Source organism: Opisthocomus hoazin, chromosome 9 (genome assembly GCF_030867145.1).
Source record: "Opisthocomus hoazin isolate bOpiHoa1 chromosome 9, bOpiHoa1.hap1, whole genome shotgun sequence".
In the NCBI taxonomy this organism is placed as follows: Eukaryota; Metazoa; Chordata; class Aves; order Opisthocomiformes; family Opisthocomidae; genus Opisthocomus; species Opisthocomus hoazin.
In genome coordinates, this window is record NC_134422.1 from 23068980 (window position 1) to 23084008 (window position 15029).

Genomic DNA, 15029 nt, shown 5'->3' on the forward strand with positions numbered 1-15029 from the left:
TTGGCTTTAGCCGAAACTCTTCAAAGTGAAGCTGGAGATGGCTTTTTTCCTCTTCTCACTCTCTCCCCCTTTTTTTTTTTCTTTTTTTCTGCCCCCTTCTTCTGCTGTTGCAGTTGTGTGGTAGGTTGCTTGCCTACAAAAACATCTATGTCCTGAGGCATTTGTGATACAGGACTCCTCACAGTAACAATGTCATCTGATCAACAAGAATCAAGTTTGTTAGTGTTCCCTAATGCGTATTTCTGAGGACTTGATCACTGTGTGTAATTTTCATTGTAAGAAACAGTGGGTCCTTAATCAAGCGGTGAAAGACATGATAGGAACCCATGGCAAATAATTGAAGCAAGACACATGCAAAATAGAAAAAAAAGACCTCATACTGTGAACAGCAGGGTGATTAAACACTGGAAAAAATTATCAGGCAAAAATATCTCTCTTAATGACCTGAGGTAAGGGCACCCTCTTTTTGGAGACTGCTGTCATCCATCACAGATTATTTGACTTGATATAAGGTAACTGAGCATCAGTGCTGTGAATTACAAGGTGAGATAATCTGTTCTGACTTTTGTGCCTGAGCCCGACCGCTTTCTGGCCAGGTCGTTTTCTTCGTTTCAAGTCCAGGAGTCTGATACCATGGGCTAATGTAAGCCTTGCTACGGTCCATAACAAGCTGAGATGCAGAGTGCCTGTCTGTGCCATGCAGTGTGATCATGTAATTCATGAAGTCTGGCAAATGCTATAGGTCACAGTGAATGGAGTAGGAAGCGATGTATCTATTTCAGCTGTGGTCATAAGTTGAAACCTAATCCTGAAGGTAATGAGCTGGAACAGTTGGACTGTAAATAGAAGTTTGTTTCTTTCGCACTGACCTTCATGCTGCAGAATTGGTTTCGTTTGTTGTTATGATCTGTAGTTGGCCAGCACCACATTGGTTCAGTATTCAAAATAGCATTTGCTGCTGGACAGAGATATTTAAATGTCACCAGAAAGTATATCCCAAAACCTCTTGTCAGATATTCTGTCTTTGCTGTGTAAACAGTTCTGGGCTTTTTGGTTGTGTTTTTTGTTTGGTTGGTTTTTTTCCTCCCATCATTTGACTCCCTACCTGCCACGTGATTTCCCAGATACATCTGCCATTAACGTTATTTGCTGCATGTTAAGAATCATGTCATGTTTAGTGAGGTAGTTGCTCACTAACTCACCTCCATTTCTATCTATTACTTACTCCCTTTAAAGTAGTAACTATAACATACCTAAACTTGTTACAAGAATGCAGATAGAATAGTCACAGACTGTTTTTGACACACTTAGATACAGGAGGGAGAAAAATACAGGTAATAACTGCCTATTCATTTGCCAATTGATGCCTATTCAGACATTTCTGAAATTGATCTTGGAGGTACCTTGTTTTGCTTGAAGGCACGTAGGAAACAGTATAATGCAATATAGCGGTTTTTATGAATGGGCAAAAACCAGAAGTGTTGAATAGATAAGCATCTGAAAGTGTCTTGGGACTTAGAAATTAGTTAACTTTTTTAGTACTTTTGGTGTTCATGGTCTTTAGAGCTCAGGTGAGATTGCTTTGTTTTGTTTGGGTGTCACCAGGCCTAAATGATGCCAGGCTCCTTTGATTGAAATTAATTTGGAAACTGTTCAGTTTTCTTTTATAAAAACTTACTTGTTACACTCTGTGAATGTATGTATGTTTAGACAATCTAAAGCTGCTATAAAATGTTACAGAGACTTTTTATTAGATGCAGTGCTTTAATAAGGACATTGAGCAAAAGTTTGAGAAAAGAGACCAGGTAGCTTGGTCTGGACCAACAAGGGAAGTAAACAATATAATGAGACAGGTGTCTTTGGAAACATTTTTCCTGAAGCTCTAAAAACATCTGATGAGAACCAGCTGATTTCAGTCAGCAGGCTATGCTAAATGGTTAACACAACTTGCTAGTTTATATTGCACCCAGAAATGACCAGAAGACTAATAAAATCTTTGAAGTACAGTGATTGTGTTTCAGTTGGTTGTCAGGCTTTCATTAGTGTGTTATAAATGAGGCTTGTGTATAAACACATAGAAAACAGCACAAAAGAAGTCACTGTAGAAGTCATACAGGTATGACTTGCGTCTCTGATGCTAATCTGAAAAATTAATGCAATTTAATGCAGTGGGATTAAATTTCATCCAGTGTACCAGTGTGGGGATTCGGTAACGTTAGGAGAAAAAAGTATTAAGAAAGAGTATGACCACAAAAAGAGAGGCCAAGATGCCGTACTTAATTGTTTCTGCTGAGATTTTTCTGCACCGTGTACCTGATCCACTGTTACCTGATTTAAGCCCCAAGTAGCTTGCTGTCGTCCAGATCTTTTATCTCAGCCAGTTCTTTTGGAAGCAAGTGTTCTGCATCACTGTGAAGATGAAATTTTTCACCGCTGTATGTATCACTGCATTCTGAACGGGAGACCTGACAGTAGGATACTGGATTGCTACAAAAGAGATGCTGTCTTATGTAGATGATCTGATGCTACCAGCTGAAGATAAAGAACAATACTGCCTTAGCTTTCATTACGGGTATTGTCATGAAAACATTGGAACAGTACTGAAGGCTGCTGATAGATCTAGAACATCAAGGCATCAGCGTCTACAGCCAGAAGGTGTTCTGGACAGGACATGGTAGACGAGAAGATAGGCCAATGGGAGTAAAATATGACAACTTTGTGTATTTGAGATCTCACTGTTTTACATTCAATAGCTATATGTAGAACAAAAGCTCGTATTAAAGAGATGATGCTGTGAACGAGAGCTTAACTGTTGCTTTTCTGAACAATGCTGACTCTTCTCCATTAGGAACCCATAATTATCTGTCTCTGCAGTTGGTACACTACATCCACGCTTAACTTTGCCACTCTAAAGCATACCCAGTTATATCAAATTTCCAAGAGGCAATATGAAGTTTCCACAGCACATTATCTGTCATCAGCTGCATGAAGCACAACTAGAAATGTGTTTTGGGCAACTGTGGATCTGTCCTCACTGGTTTTTATCATTCTAGCCCAAATGAGAATTTGTTTTCCTATGAAATGTTAAGTTGGTAGGAAGTACTAGCTTATAATTACACATAATAAATCCCTAACTATTATACTAAGACTCATTATCCCCAAGACTCATTTTTATTCTCTACTTTGACCAGTTTAGCAAGGAATTTTATGTGAGTTTTATTGTTTTTGATCATCCTTGAAAAACTGCTACCTCCCGTCACAGTTTTGCAAAAATGAGATCAAGTAAAGTGTTGAATTTGAGAATTTCTACATTGAGCTCACGTGATACCTACTGCTAACTCTCAAGAGTCAGTCAGCTCGGTAATACCTGCTAAGGGGTTGGGGAATCTCACATTGATAATTACAAAAATAAATACACTTCCATTAAATAGCCACTTGTGTTTTCAGAAGGGCAGTTACCAGATCTACTCTTCATAGAAGTGTTTCCTCCTCCTCAAGTTCTCTACATGAGTATCATCTTTTTTTTTCTTTCAGATCTCCAGTCTGTTTATATAGAACTAAAATAATTAATTTCACAAATAGTTGCGTGCTAGAAGTTGCATCGCTGTTAATAGATACTTCTTAGTAATTGGTACTGCAGCCACTTCAGCTGTTTTTCTGGACCCCTGTGTGGTATACAATCAGAGACTGCTAGAAGAAAATTCTGAAGTCGAATTTTTCTTCCCATCTATGTGTACAAAATCAAGGCTGATCTAAGTAAAAAGCTGTCATTCTTTGAAGTTTGTGAAATCTTTTGTCGTCTGACACTGGAGTTACTGTAACACCCAAGAGGTCTGTCTTTCTGTAGAGCAAGGACAAAAATCATCTAATAGGAAAGTTACCATAACATATTTTTACCCTATTTTTACCAAATTGCATCAGGTTGGGCACAAATGGAAGCCAATAGATGAAATGCCTGGCTAGACTAAACAGTTGAATTTCTCTCTTAACAGAAAATAAAACAATTTAGGCTATTGAGGGAGACATCTTAATGGGTTTTGCTGTGTGAAAATATTGTGCTCTCTGTGTCTGAATAGTTTTCAGATGCAGACAGGCTGCATAGTCATAACCCTGTCCTTTGGTGCCTAATGTTTTCCCTTACCTGTTCTGTGCAGAAAAAGAGCAGGTGATAGGAGGTTGCCTTTAAACTGGTTGTATGTTGATGTGGGTCAGAGAATATCTTTGTAAACCATGATTTCTTGGGACAGAGCAAGCTATTAAAAGCTTTGCAAAATAGGCTAGTACTTTCAGCTAGGATTCATATGCAATTTTAGAATTGATTTCTGTCTCTGATCTGAAGCCTGTTCTAAGGTCTTAACAGGTCTTCTCCTAAAGTATGGATTGTTTGCAGTGACAAGGAAGCAGGTTGTTTGAACATGAGGATTTATTTTTGGTGTATTTTTCTTCTGTTTGATGGTGAAGGTTCTGTTTCTTGTCTGTGGCTGTAGTATTTTATGTAGCGAATGATGGGCTATCTGTTACTAGTAAAGTTTGATGCTAATTGGAAAAGTCAACTATAGCAGTCCAAAACCAGCTAGTGTGCTCTTCTGGATTTTCTGGATAGAGCTTTTAATTTTTTGGACAACATCCTCATGTGAATTGCATAACACATTTGAAGAGTATTTATACCATTTAATTGATTTACCTGAAGCATCATAGCTCGGAAGCCTAGACTTCCTTCAGTGAAGTTTTTATAGTACATTTTTACTGTATAGATTTTTTTCAAATTAGTGTAACTCTGGAGTGATACTTACATCACTTTTAATAGTTTATGTAGCTCTCAGTTCAGAGTTAAAGGGCATAATAAGGTGTGTTCTTGGATTATTATCAGACTAATATCAGATTGGGATTAGGACTGGTCTCTGAGCATGTTTTCATTTAGCAGGAAGGTTGGTTATCTGAGTCTTCCCTCTGAGCTAAATTCAGTGAGTAATCAGTTTAGTGTGTGCCACTTGTTTTTTGTTTCAAAACTTCTCTTATTTGTGATTTGCATAGATTTTATATGAAATCAGGTTAAACCTGAAGCCAAAGATATTTTTTTATAAACACTTTCTAAACAAATTTAAAATTATTCTTCATATGTAGCTTATGTTGCATAAAATGTCATCTGAAAACTTACACAGTTCTACAAGTTCATGACAGTATAAATTTTTGATACTTTAGGGGTTCATAAATACAAAATGTTGGAAATTTCTTATGTATGTCTAGACATATCCTTTATTTTACTTGGGAGAAATAGTGTTTTCTCCAAAATTTCAATTTGTTTTTGAATATTTGATGAAGTAGTCTCATGACAATTCTAAGAAGCTCAGGCAGATACTATACAAGTTGATTTTTCTGAGATTTATTTTGACATGTTTGATATTAAAATATGTCTTTGCTGTTCTGACTTAAAGCCAAGAAAGAAGAAAAGAAAAGACACAAGTCATCTTCCTCATCCAGTGACTCTGAAAGTTCAAGTGATTCAGAATCATCTTCTGATTCATCATCAGATTCTGAGAGTGCTTCAGAAGAGAAATCTAAAAAACGAAAAAAGAAACACAAGAAAAATTCCAAGAAACATAAGAAAGAAAAGAAAAAGAGAAAGAAAAGCAAGAAAAGGTCAATTTTGAGATTCTGTTTTGTTTTGTTGCATGTACACCGTACAGTACCGTTTTCTTCATAGACTCGTAGAATGGTTTGGGTTGGAAGCGACCTTTAAAGGTCATCTAGTCCAACCCCGCTGCAGTGAGCAGGGGCATCTTCAGCTAGACCAGGTTGCTCAGAGCCCTGTCCAGCCTGACCTTGAATGTTTCCAGGGATGGGGCCTCCACTATCTCTCGGGCAACCCGTTTCAGTATTTCATCACCCTCATTGTAAACAATGTCTTCCTTATGTTAGTCTAAATCTACCCTCTTTTAGTTTTTCTTGCCCTATAACTACAGATTTGTATTCTGTGATTAGCAAAGTAGGTATTTTGAAGTTTTGGAGACAATCTGTTTCCATATACAAGCTTAAATTTTTCTGATACAATGGCAAAGGACAGTGTCCATGTGCATATGTGCTGCAGCTTGTGAAGGAGTGAAGGGATGGACTAAGACTTATGTCTGTTTGGCTTGAAAAGTTGCAGGAGTGCTTGCTTTGAAATGGGTGATGGTAGCTTGTTTCCCTAAATTCACTTCTGTACAGTTCAATTTAAATTATATGCAATGGGACTTACAAGAATGTAGTATGCAGGAATAAAAGCAGAACTAAACAGAAAGAACGTTGTATGTTCATTTGTTAATTTTTTGTCTGATAAGCCAAAAGTCTTGGATTTTCACGGGAATATAATAGAACTCAAAAAGCACTCTTCCTTGTGAAAATGTTTTTTCTAGTATAATAGTTTTGCTCATAGTTCAGTGTGAGATACAAGTTGCGTCAGTGCAATTCACATTTTTCTAAGCTAGCAGTAAAATGTAAGAAATACTCACTTAGGGCAGTGCTGCCTAAATGTTGTTTCTGTGGGACTAAGCCCATTTCACACAAGTTTGTTCATACCAACTGTTTGGAGTTACAATAGTTTGTAGCCAGTTATATATGCTAGTGTAAAATCTGAATTTGACTCTCCTGATAGTGTTTTTAAAGGGGGGGGGGGGGGGGGGAAGCCTGTATCTAAATAGAGAGTAACGGTGGTGTTCAGTGTTGCCCCGTTAGAATTCATAGATAAAAAATGTTGGTCAGAAATCTGCAGTTGTACATTTTGGAGCAAAGAGATCATAGAGGGGAAAACAAAAGTTGCTTCTGAAATAGCTCTGTTTCCTGACTTTCTTGTGGTGTCATTTTGTGTTGAACTGAGAGAATTTCTGAATTATTTAAATAGATTGAAAGGTCTTCCCTCATCCAAATAACTCATTTTAAGTATAATTTTTTTTATACAAAAATAAAGCTCATCCAGTGAAAGTGAAGATGAAAACCCTGAAGCACAGCCGTTATCTACTGTCCGTCCTGAAGAAATTCCTCCTGTACCTGAAAACCGGTTCCTGATGAGAAAAAGTCCTCCTAAGGTAGATGAGAAAGAAAAAGAGAGGAAAAGCAGAGAGAAGGAAAGAGAAAGGTAGTGTATCTGTTTTGAGTCTGACTGTGCGCTGACAGTGGTATGGTCATGTTTCTGTTTCAGGACTCTAACCTTAAGTGAGTCCTTACCCTATTAAATGGTTCATGTTGTGAGCGCTGCTGGATGAAAAATGGATTTTTCAGTTTATTGGCAACTGTTGTGTTTGTCCTAGAACGAATGCCTAGTCTTTGGAAATGGTTTTAGTGAACGAAAAATTTAAAACGACTGATTGTCGTTTTAATGCATTGAAATTTCATTTAGAATATATTGGAACTGTCCAATCTGAATCGATAATTTATTCTTCTTTCAAAAATGGAAAAACCTGGAAATCTTGTATTTTGTGGTCACAAAACCTGAAGTTTTTACTGTGTGGTTGTTACTGTCTGCACTAATCATAAAAAAATAAATGTGTGTTTTCATTTAATTTAATTTCTGGTGAGGTTTTAAAATTTGTTTTATTTTCTCTTCTTTCTTTCATGTTATAAACAGTATCTTTTTTTAAAAATTATTTTTAGTAATCTGTCGAATTCACAGTCGACATACCAGAGGCGGCTGTTAGTGACCAGATCTGGAAGGAAAATAAAAGGAAGAGGACCAAGGGTAAATGTGTACAATTTGTTCTCCAAAATCAGCAAGGTGGTAGCACAGTCTTGCTGGTGGTGCTACTAACAATTTTCGTTAGGATGGTTGATTTAAAAAGAAAAAAAAAGGCAGGATTTGTGGGGCATGATAATTGATTTGGGGACTGAGGCTTGAAGGAAGGCAACACGGAAAACTAAATTAATTTCCTGTTTGCGTACAAAGTTTATTTGAAGCAGGCAGGGAGAGGAAAAAAAAAAAACCATGCTTTTTTTTGTGTTACTGTGGTATTCTGTGAATAATTAGCTCAGAAAGGGTTCTATTGAACACCAGAACCAGTATGGCATCAGTGCCAGGAATGTGGGGAAGACATCCCACCACTTTTTAGCAGGTGGGAACTGTCACAGAATCACAGAATGGTAGGAGTTGGAAGGGACCTCTGTGGGTCATCTAGTCCAACCCCCCTGCCGAAGCAGGGCCACCTACAGCAGGCTGCACCAGGACCGTGGCCAGGAGGATCTTGAATATCTCCAGAGAAGGAGACTCCACAACCTCCCTGGGCAGCCTGTTCCAGTGCTCCGTCACCCTCAACCCTGTGAGATTGGTTCTTCTGATTTTGTGAAGCCATATGCTATGCACTGCTTGTAACAAATGTTTTTAGTGGCAGGAGTCTCTATTCCTCAAATTTTATTAAAAGCCTTATAGAAGAAGTGTGAAGTATTGTTTTCACGTTGCTTGTCAAAGCTAAGAAGAATTTCCATTGTTAGAAAAGTGAGTTGCATTTGTGCTAATTAAAAGCAAGAGAAGACCTCTCAGCAGAGTACAAAAATCCTGAAATAGAAGTTACCTTAAAGATACTTATTTGATCAGATATTCTGTATTCCTGCTTTAGCTGAATGTCAAAATATATTTTACAGTAAGCTAATAAATTGTCAGTATAAACTTCGTATATGCATGTAAACTGTCAAGTTAAGGACTATGTAGAATTGGCTGCGAGGGATAAAAGTATTGCTATGCCATCACAGCATGTGAAATTCAAACTTGCACCCAATTTTCTCTTTTTCCCTTCAAGCGTTACCGGACACCTTCCAGATCCAGGTCAAGAGATCGATTCCGACGCAGTGAAACTCCTCCACATTGGAGGCAAGAAATGCAAAGAGCTCAAAGAATGAGAGTGTCTAGTGGAGAAAGATGGATAAAAGGAGACAAGTAAGATTATTTCTTTCCAGAGTATATGCATCAAAGTTTTTTTAATAGTAATACCTATTGTCCTGGATTACTTCCGAAAAAACAGGCCGCTAACTTGGTTATCCCATTACTTAGCTGTGTCTGATTTTAGTCATGCTACTGTATATATTTATTTATTAATGTAGATGACCTAATGTGATTGAAGTTTCAGTTGCAAAGCTGACTCAGTTCTGACTGAATTTTTCAGAGTGGAGGGGATTCAGAATATTTAAAAATATGTATCTTTCTCTCTCCAAGGAGTGAAATAATTGAAAACAAGAAAGATAATCAAAAAAGCCCAGGAAGAGGAAAAGAGAGAAAAGTCTCAGACCACAGACAAGCTTCTGAAAGTCCAAGCAGAAGAGGGGAAAAAGAGAAGAAAAAAGATCACAAATCCAGCAGTAAAGACAGAGAGACAAGAAGGAATTCGGAAAAAGATGACAAGCATAACAAAAGCAAGGCCAAGAAAAGAGTTAAATCTAGAAGCCATAGTAAAAGCAGAGATAAATCAAAAAGTAAAGAAAGAGACTCTAAGCACAGTAGACATGATGAAAAGAGAGTAAGATCGAGAAGCAAAGAGAGAGACCATGAGAAGGGCAGAGAAAAAGAAAAGCGCTATGATTCTAGAGGGAGAGATAAAGAAAGAAGTAGGAGCAAGGAGAGAAGTAAAAGGGCAGGCTCAAGAAGTAATGAACAAGACCATAGGAAGAGTAGAGACAGGGAGAAACGTAAGTCAAGAAGCAAAGACCGTGACCATGCTAGAGGAAAACATAGTTCCAGCAGCAGAACAAGGGACCGAAGCAAAAGCCGAGACAGGGGTAGGAGGGGAAGATCGAGAAGCAGAGACAGAGATCGCAGTAGAAGTAAAGACTATTCAAGGACTAGAGATAGAGAAACAAGAAGAAGAGGAAGATCGAGAAGCAGAGAAAGGAGAGGTACACCAGATAAATACAGAGGAAGAGAAAATAGGAGGAGGAGAGAATCAAGGAGCTCGGAGAGGGAGGAAAGTCAAACCAGAAACAGAGAGAGGTATTCAAACAGAGAAAGTAGAAGCTCATACAAGAGGAATGATACTGAAAGCCAAAGGAAGAGGCTTTCAAAAAGCCGTGAAAGCAGCAGTCCTGAATCCAGTAAAGATAGGAAGTCTAGCAGAGATCAGGATAGAAGTCCAGACTCAAAAAAGAGACCAAGTAGCAAAGAAAGAGAATCAAAAAAATCATACTCACGCAGCAGTAAAGAAAAGGAAAAGACCAGATCCTCAGCAGAAAAAGAAATAAACCAAAAATCAAAGAGTCAGGAAAGAGATGGTACCCCTAGTAAAGATAAAAAGTCTGATCATGAAACAAGTCCTGGAACAGATGACGACAGGCACGGATGAGTTTGTGGACTTAATGTTTCCATTGTGTCAAAGTTTTAGAGACATTTTGGGGAACTCCTTTTTTTAAGATGTGGACTTCAGTTTGGTCTTTTGATAATCTAAAACCTGGATCATTTGTACTGCGAAAGTTTTAATAAACTTGAAATGAAAAACAAATTATATGTGTAATACAGTGTGCTGTGTTTTAAATATTTCATTGGTTTATGTGTCGTTCTTGTGTGTTGGCAGATAGAAAGGTAACTTCTATGCAGCACTTATTTTTCATGTGATGAACTTAGTTTAGTGCAAACAATGACTGCCTGTGAAGAAGCTTATTTCATGTGTGAAGAAGAAAGCTGCAAGTATACTACATGTCATCTTAAATCTAGGAGAATGTTGCAAGGTGTCCATCACTCCTGTGTTCCTACATCTGTATTTCAGTAGGTATAAATCCTAAGGAAATTAATTGATAGGGGAAAATTACGTTCATTTTATCATAATCACAAAGTGAATTAATTTAAGTAGATCTTCACTATTTGTAATTCTTTCACTGCCAACAGTAGCATTCATTCATGCTGTAAGGCAGTCGTGTGTTTGGGAGTTATTTCTTTGTCCTAAAATTTTTTTTTTTTTAAGTGCTCATCAGTGTAATTTCTCCCCCTCCCCCCCTCCCTTTTTCTGTTCCATGCATTCATGTTTGTCTGCTGCAGAAAATTCAGCTTGAATGCTTCAGACTACCCTGCCTCAGTTGCTAATTAATGGATGCACAGAGATGAAACAGATTACCAGAATTCACAATGGGTGTCAGAATAAGAAACCAGGAAATCCTTGTCTTAGTATGAATTTCGCATCGCAGTGGTCATTTTAAGCAGATGTGTAAAAATGTTTTCCAAGCCCACGTGTGGGTGGATGATACAGCTCTTACTGAAGAGAGCTTATAGGAGTGAACTGAAGGCCTGTATAGTGGGCCTGTACTGTGTGAAGCCATTCTGAACTCCGACTTTGGAGAAGCTGTAGTCCTGTTTTGGGGAACTGTAGTAAGAAAAAGTTAGGCAAGTTAGACTTGAGTGAATTGTGTGGCAGCCTGCACAAAGCCTTTCTTGGTACGTTTATACTGTGCTATGCATGCCACGTGCTTTAGAGTCTCATTTAAAAACTTTTTGTAATGTTCTTTCATTTTTTTTATGGAGCTGACACACAAGCAAACTACTGCTGAAGAAGTGTGTTTGCACTATTGAGAATATTCTTGCCAATACCACTGAAGCTCATATGAACATGCAAACAAACAAAAAAAACCCTCAACTGTATTGAATCTGCTGTAGAAGAGGAGAAAAAAATGCAAGAAATCAGGCAATCCATAGGAATTGTTAAAAAATGTTACAAAGTCTTTAATTTAAAACCTCAAAATGGATATTGTATCCCCTTGTAGTTTGCAGTTGTGTGTAACTATTTTAAAAGATGCACTTGTGTACCCTTTCATAGGGATTTTTTTCTTTGTTACAGTTCAGAAAATTATTTGTACAAATTAAACAAGCTCTAATTCTTTCATAGCACATTAAAATTCATCTGAGTTGGTGGCACAAAGCTCATTTTCTTGTTTTTAATGTACTTTATAAAAAGTTGGTTACTGAAACAAAACAGTTAACGGTCTTATAAGAGGGAGGAATTGCCAGATTTGTGCATTTCTTTATCAAACTGGCAGTTGAGAATGCTCATAAAAATTCAGTGGGACTGAAGCACAGTCCTGTGGACAGCAAGATGTCCCCAAGCACCAGTCCGCTCTTGCTGCCTTCTGAGATGCCAACTACTGCTCTTGCTGTCCCAGAGCCGTTTCTTCCCATTGCGGCAGAGCTCTCCTGTTCCCAGCCTCGCAGAAACTGCCTTGTCCTGTAGTCGCAGTGTAGCTCAGTGCCATCTTCGGCAGCTGCGTCTCAGGTCGTTGGCTTTTGGCGTAGAGAGTTGAACTGGAAGTATGTTTGAAAGCAATACTTGGGTGTACCAGAGGTAATCAAAAGAATGCTCATGGGCTTTCCTTGCGAGTGGGGAAAAAAGTAGTACACTGGGAGGACAGCTTTTTCTGTCAGTACCCGAGAACTGACCTCACTCCAGAGAACTTAGGAACCTCAATGCTTAAGGAAAAATGAGGGCAGGGAGTGCTGGACTAAGTTTGTAAGCATACATTTAAGTGTATGTACAGGCTTGAAGTAATTTCCAAAGGATAAACATGTGTTTTCTGTTGTATTGACAACAGATACTGATATTTTACTAATACCATACAGCCTATGTATACATGGAATGCTGAACTTAGTGTTGGCAGTAGCTTTCCAAACTTTATCAGAAAGAGACCATTAGTTGGTGTTGGATTTTCTGCGTATGCCATCAACTCAGAAGCACGAATTCTTACTGAGGGTGGGTGGATGTATAATATAAGGTGGTGTAGACACTATTGCCTGTAAAAGATGTGTTCTGTCTGCTAATTCTTTGACACAGCCATAGTGTTTCAGTTGTTGCTTTGTTTTTGTTGGGTTTTTTTTTAAGATAAGGAGGAAAAAAAAGCTGTGGTTACATTTTAACCCTTTGTTCTATCCGGTTGTCAAATTTTTAACCTGAAACTTCTCATTTGCTACTTGAAATCCTACGCTACAGACTTTTCCTGTGGTCTTTGTCAGATGCCCTGAAGAATTTGCACTGATCCCCTAATAATGTCTTAGTTTGTAATAGTTTCAGTCTGGCAAGTGGATTTTAGATTAATGTAAACGTAAAAGAACCAGTCCTTTAGCTGCCTTTCCTGGAACTGTTGATTTATTGAAGCAAATAAAGTATTTTTGGACACACTTTCTAGGGGCATAGTAGATTCATTGCTTGTCTGATTGACAGAAATTTATATCCCTGCTTTTATGTCTTCCCTCATAATAGAAAACCTAGAGATATATGTACTATCCTTTATTGAAGACCTCTCTTTAATAATCTTTATATTCTCTCTCTCCAGTACTTGAAGAACAACTTAATGGGAAAAGGCAGTAGTATTTTAGCAGCAGCCATGAGTTAAGGTGGTTTTTTTGGTTTTGTTTTTTTTTTGTCAACTTAACCTGGAGGATGCCAGTGACAAAATTAATCGTCACACTTCTAGAGTCAATGTGAGTGAAATGTAAAGAAGTTACTTGCACTTTCCTTCTCTTGCTGAAAATAGTAATTTTCCTAATGCACTATTTAAATTGTTCAAGAAAATGCATATAAAAAAGTCTGTAAACTCTGCGTTTTGCAAAGTTTGAATTTGGTACCGTGCTGCAGTTGTCTAGCATAAAACTTTAGCTTTCCATTTTGTTGCATATCTACTTTTAGTGTAATTCTTAATTCTCACCTTTCAACAATTCATGTTGCTTGTTAGCACGGTGTTCCTAAACTTATGTTGTATAAAAGCAAAAATTTACCTGCTTTTTTTTAATTAAAGAAGCTATCATACCAAAATAAGCTTTCTAATTATGGTATGAAATTTTACAAAAGGAATGGCAGTAATAAAATATAATAAAAGTGTTGAGTTTAGATAGTAAAACCGCATAAAGGTAAAGGTACATTTCGTCGAAGAATTAAATTAGTGTCCTTTATCGTGAAGTCATTGTTCAAATGAAATAGGGCAGTTAACATGAGTAAATTCAGAGGGCAGATCTTAAACTTCTGAATATATATATGATTGGTTTTAAATTTATGTTTGTATTCATAAAAGTTTTAACACTAGCATTAGAAGGACTAAATAAACCGAACTAATACAGCACCCTGACTTTGAATTGAAATTTTGCAACATGCAAAGCACTTAAGGAAACTTCCTATTTGGGGCAGGAATTTAGACATTTCTACGTGTCCTGTACATATCCCTATAACTGTATATAAAAAGGAGTCTGTGTGGCTTTAGCCATAACTGCTAATGAATGGTTGGAAGGATTGAAAAGAATTTAGGCCTATTAATTCATAATCGGTGGTACGAGGAACTAGCTGGTAACTGGTTTCCTTCACCAGCTGAAAGAACTGTGGTTAATTATACAGGCAGTATCGTGCATGTAGTATTTAGGAGAGTATTTGGAAACCTCAGTCTTTTGGACATTTTGTAATTTACAGTTTCCAACAGGAAAGATGATCCAGTTGTCAGCTGGGAGAATGAGTTCTTGATATGAAATGTACAATTTGTATATTAAAGTACTTCTCAGAAATAAATGCTTTTTTGAATATTTGTTAGTGTATTCGATATGTCTGCCATGTATGCTTCCTGCAGTATTACTTAGAATCTTCTGTATTTAGAGTAATACTTGCTTCTGAGTCATATGGTGCAACCTATGTGTAAATGTGCTTGGGAGTGTCAAATCTCCAGCCTTTTAAAGTGGGTAGTACTGGTTGTACAGATTTACAAGGTATAGTGAGTTGATGTTGGGACACTACCCCTTCAGTTAAACTAAGATCTATACACTTTTACTGAAGATGTGAATAGTCAGATTTTATTATTCCATGCTAAACTGGATGATAGTATCGAGTCAGAGATGGCATTAGAGTTTCTACTGCAGAATGACAAATGACAGTCTATTCACTATCTGTACATTGTAACATATATAAAAATGCAGCTATGTAATGAAGCTGACCTAGTGTCTTATCACTAATTATTTTGCTAGTTACAAACTTTGATCTTGTACTTATACAAGAGTGTTGTGTGTGTGAAGCAGAATAGTTTTCACTAGTTATAGAAGAACTACCTGTTCGATTATG

General features: G+C 37.4%; 1 protein-coding gene across 3 annotated transcripts in view; it reads left to right on the top strand.

Annotated features, from left to right (window-relative positions):
- The window catches only part of PPIG (peptidylprolyl isomerase G), a 29568-nt gene extending 19102 nt beyond the window's left edge, over positions 1-10466 (top strand). For all 3 annotated transcript variants that reach the window (XM_075429837.1, XM_075429838.1, XM_075429839.1), the window contains 5 exons: positions 5436-5640; positions 6947-7114; positions 7630-7714; positions 8766-8902; positions 9179-10466. In XM_075429837.1, the coding sequence (XP_075285952.1) occupies positions 5436-5640; positions 6947-7114; positions 7630-7714; positions 8766-8902; positions 9179-10298 (1715 nt within the window). In that variant the 3' untranslated portion in view covers positions 10299-10466. The remainder of the gene's footprint in view (positions 1-5435; positions 5641-6946; positions 7115-7629; positions 7715-8765; positions 8903-9178) is intronic.
- Positions 10467-15029: the final 4563 nt, after the last annotated feature.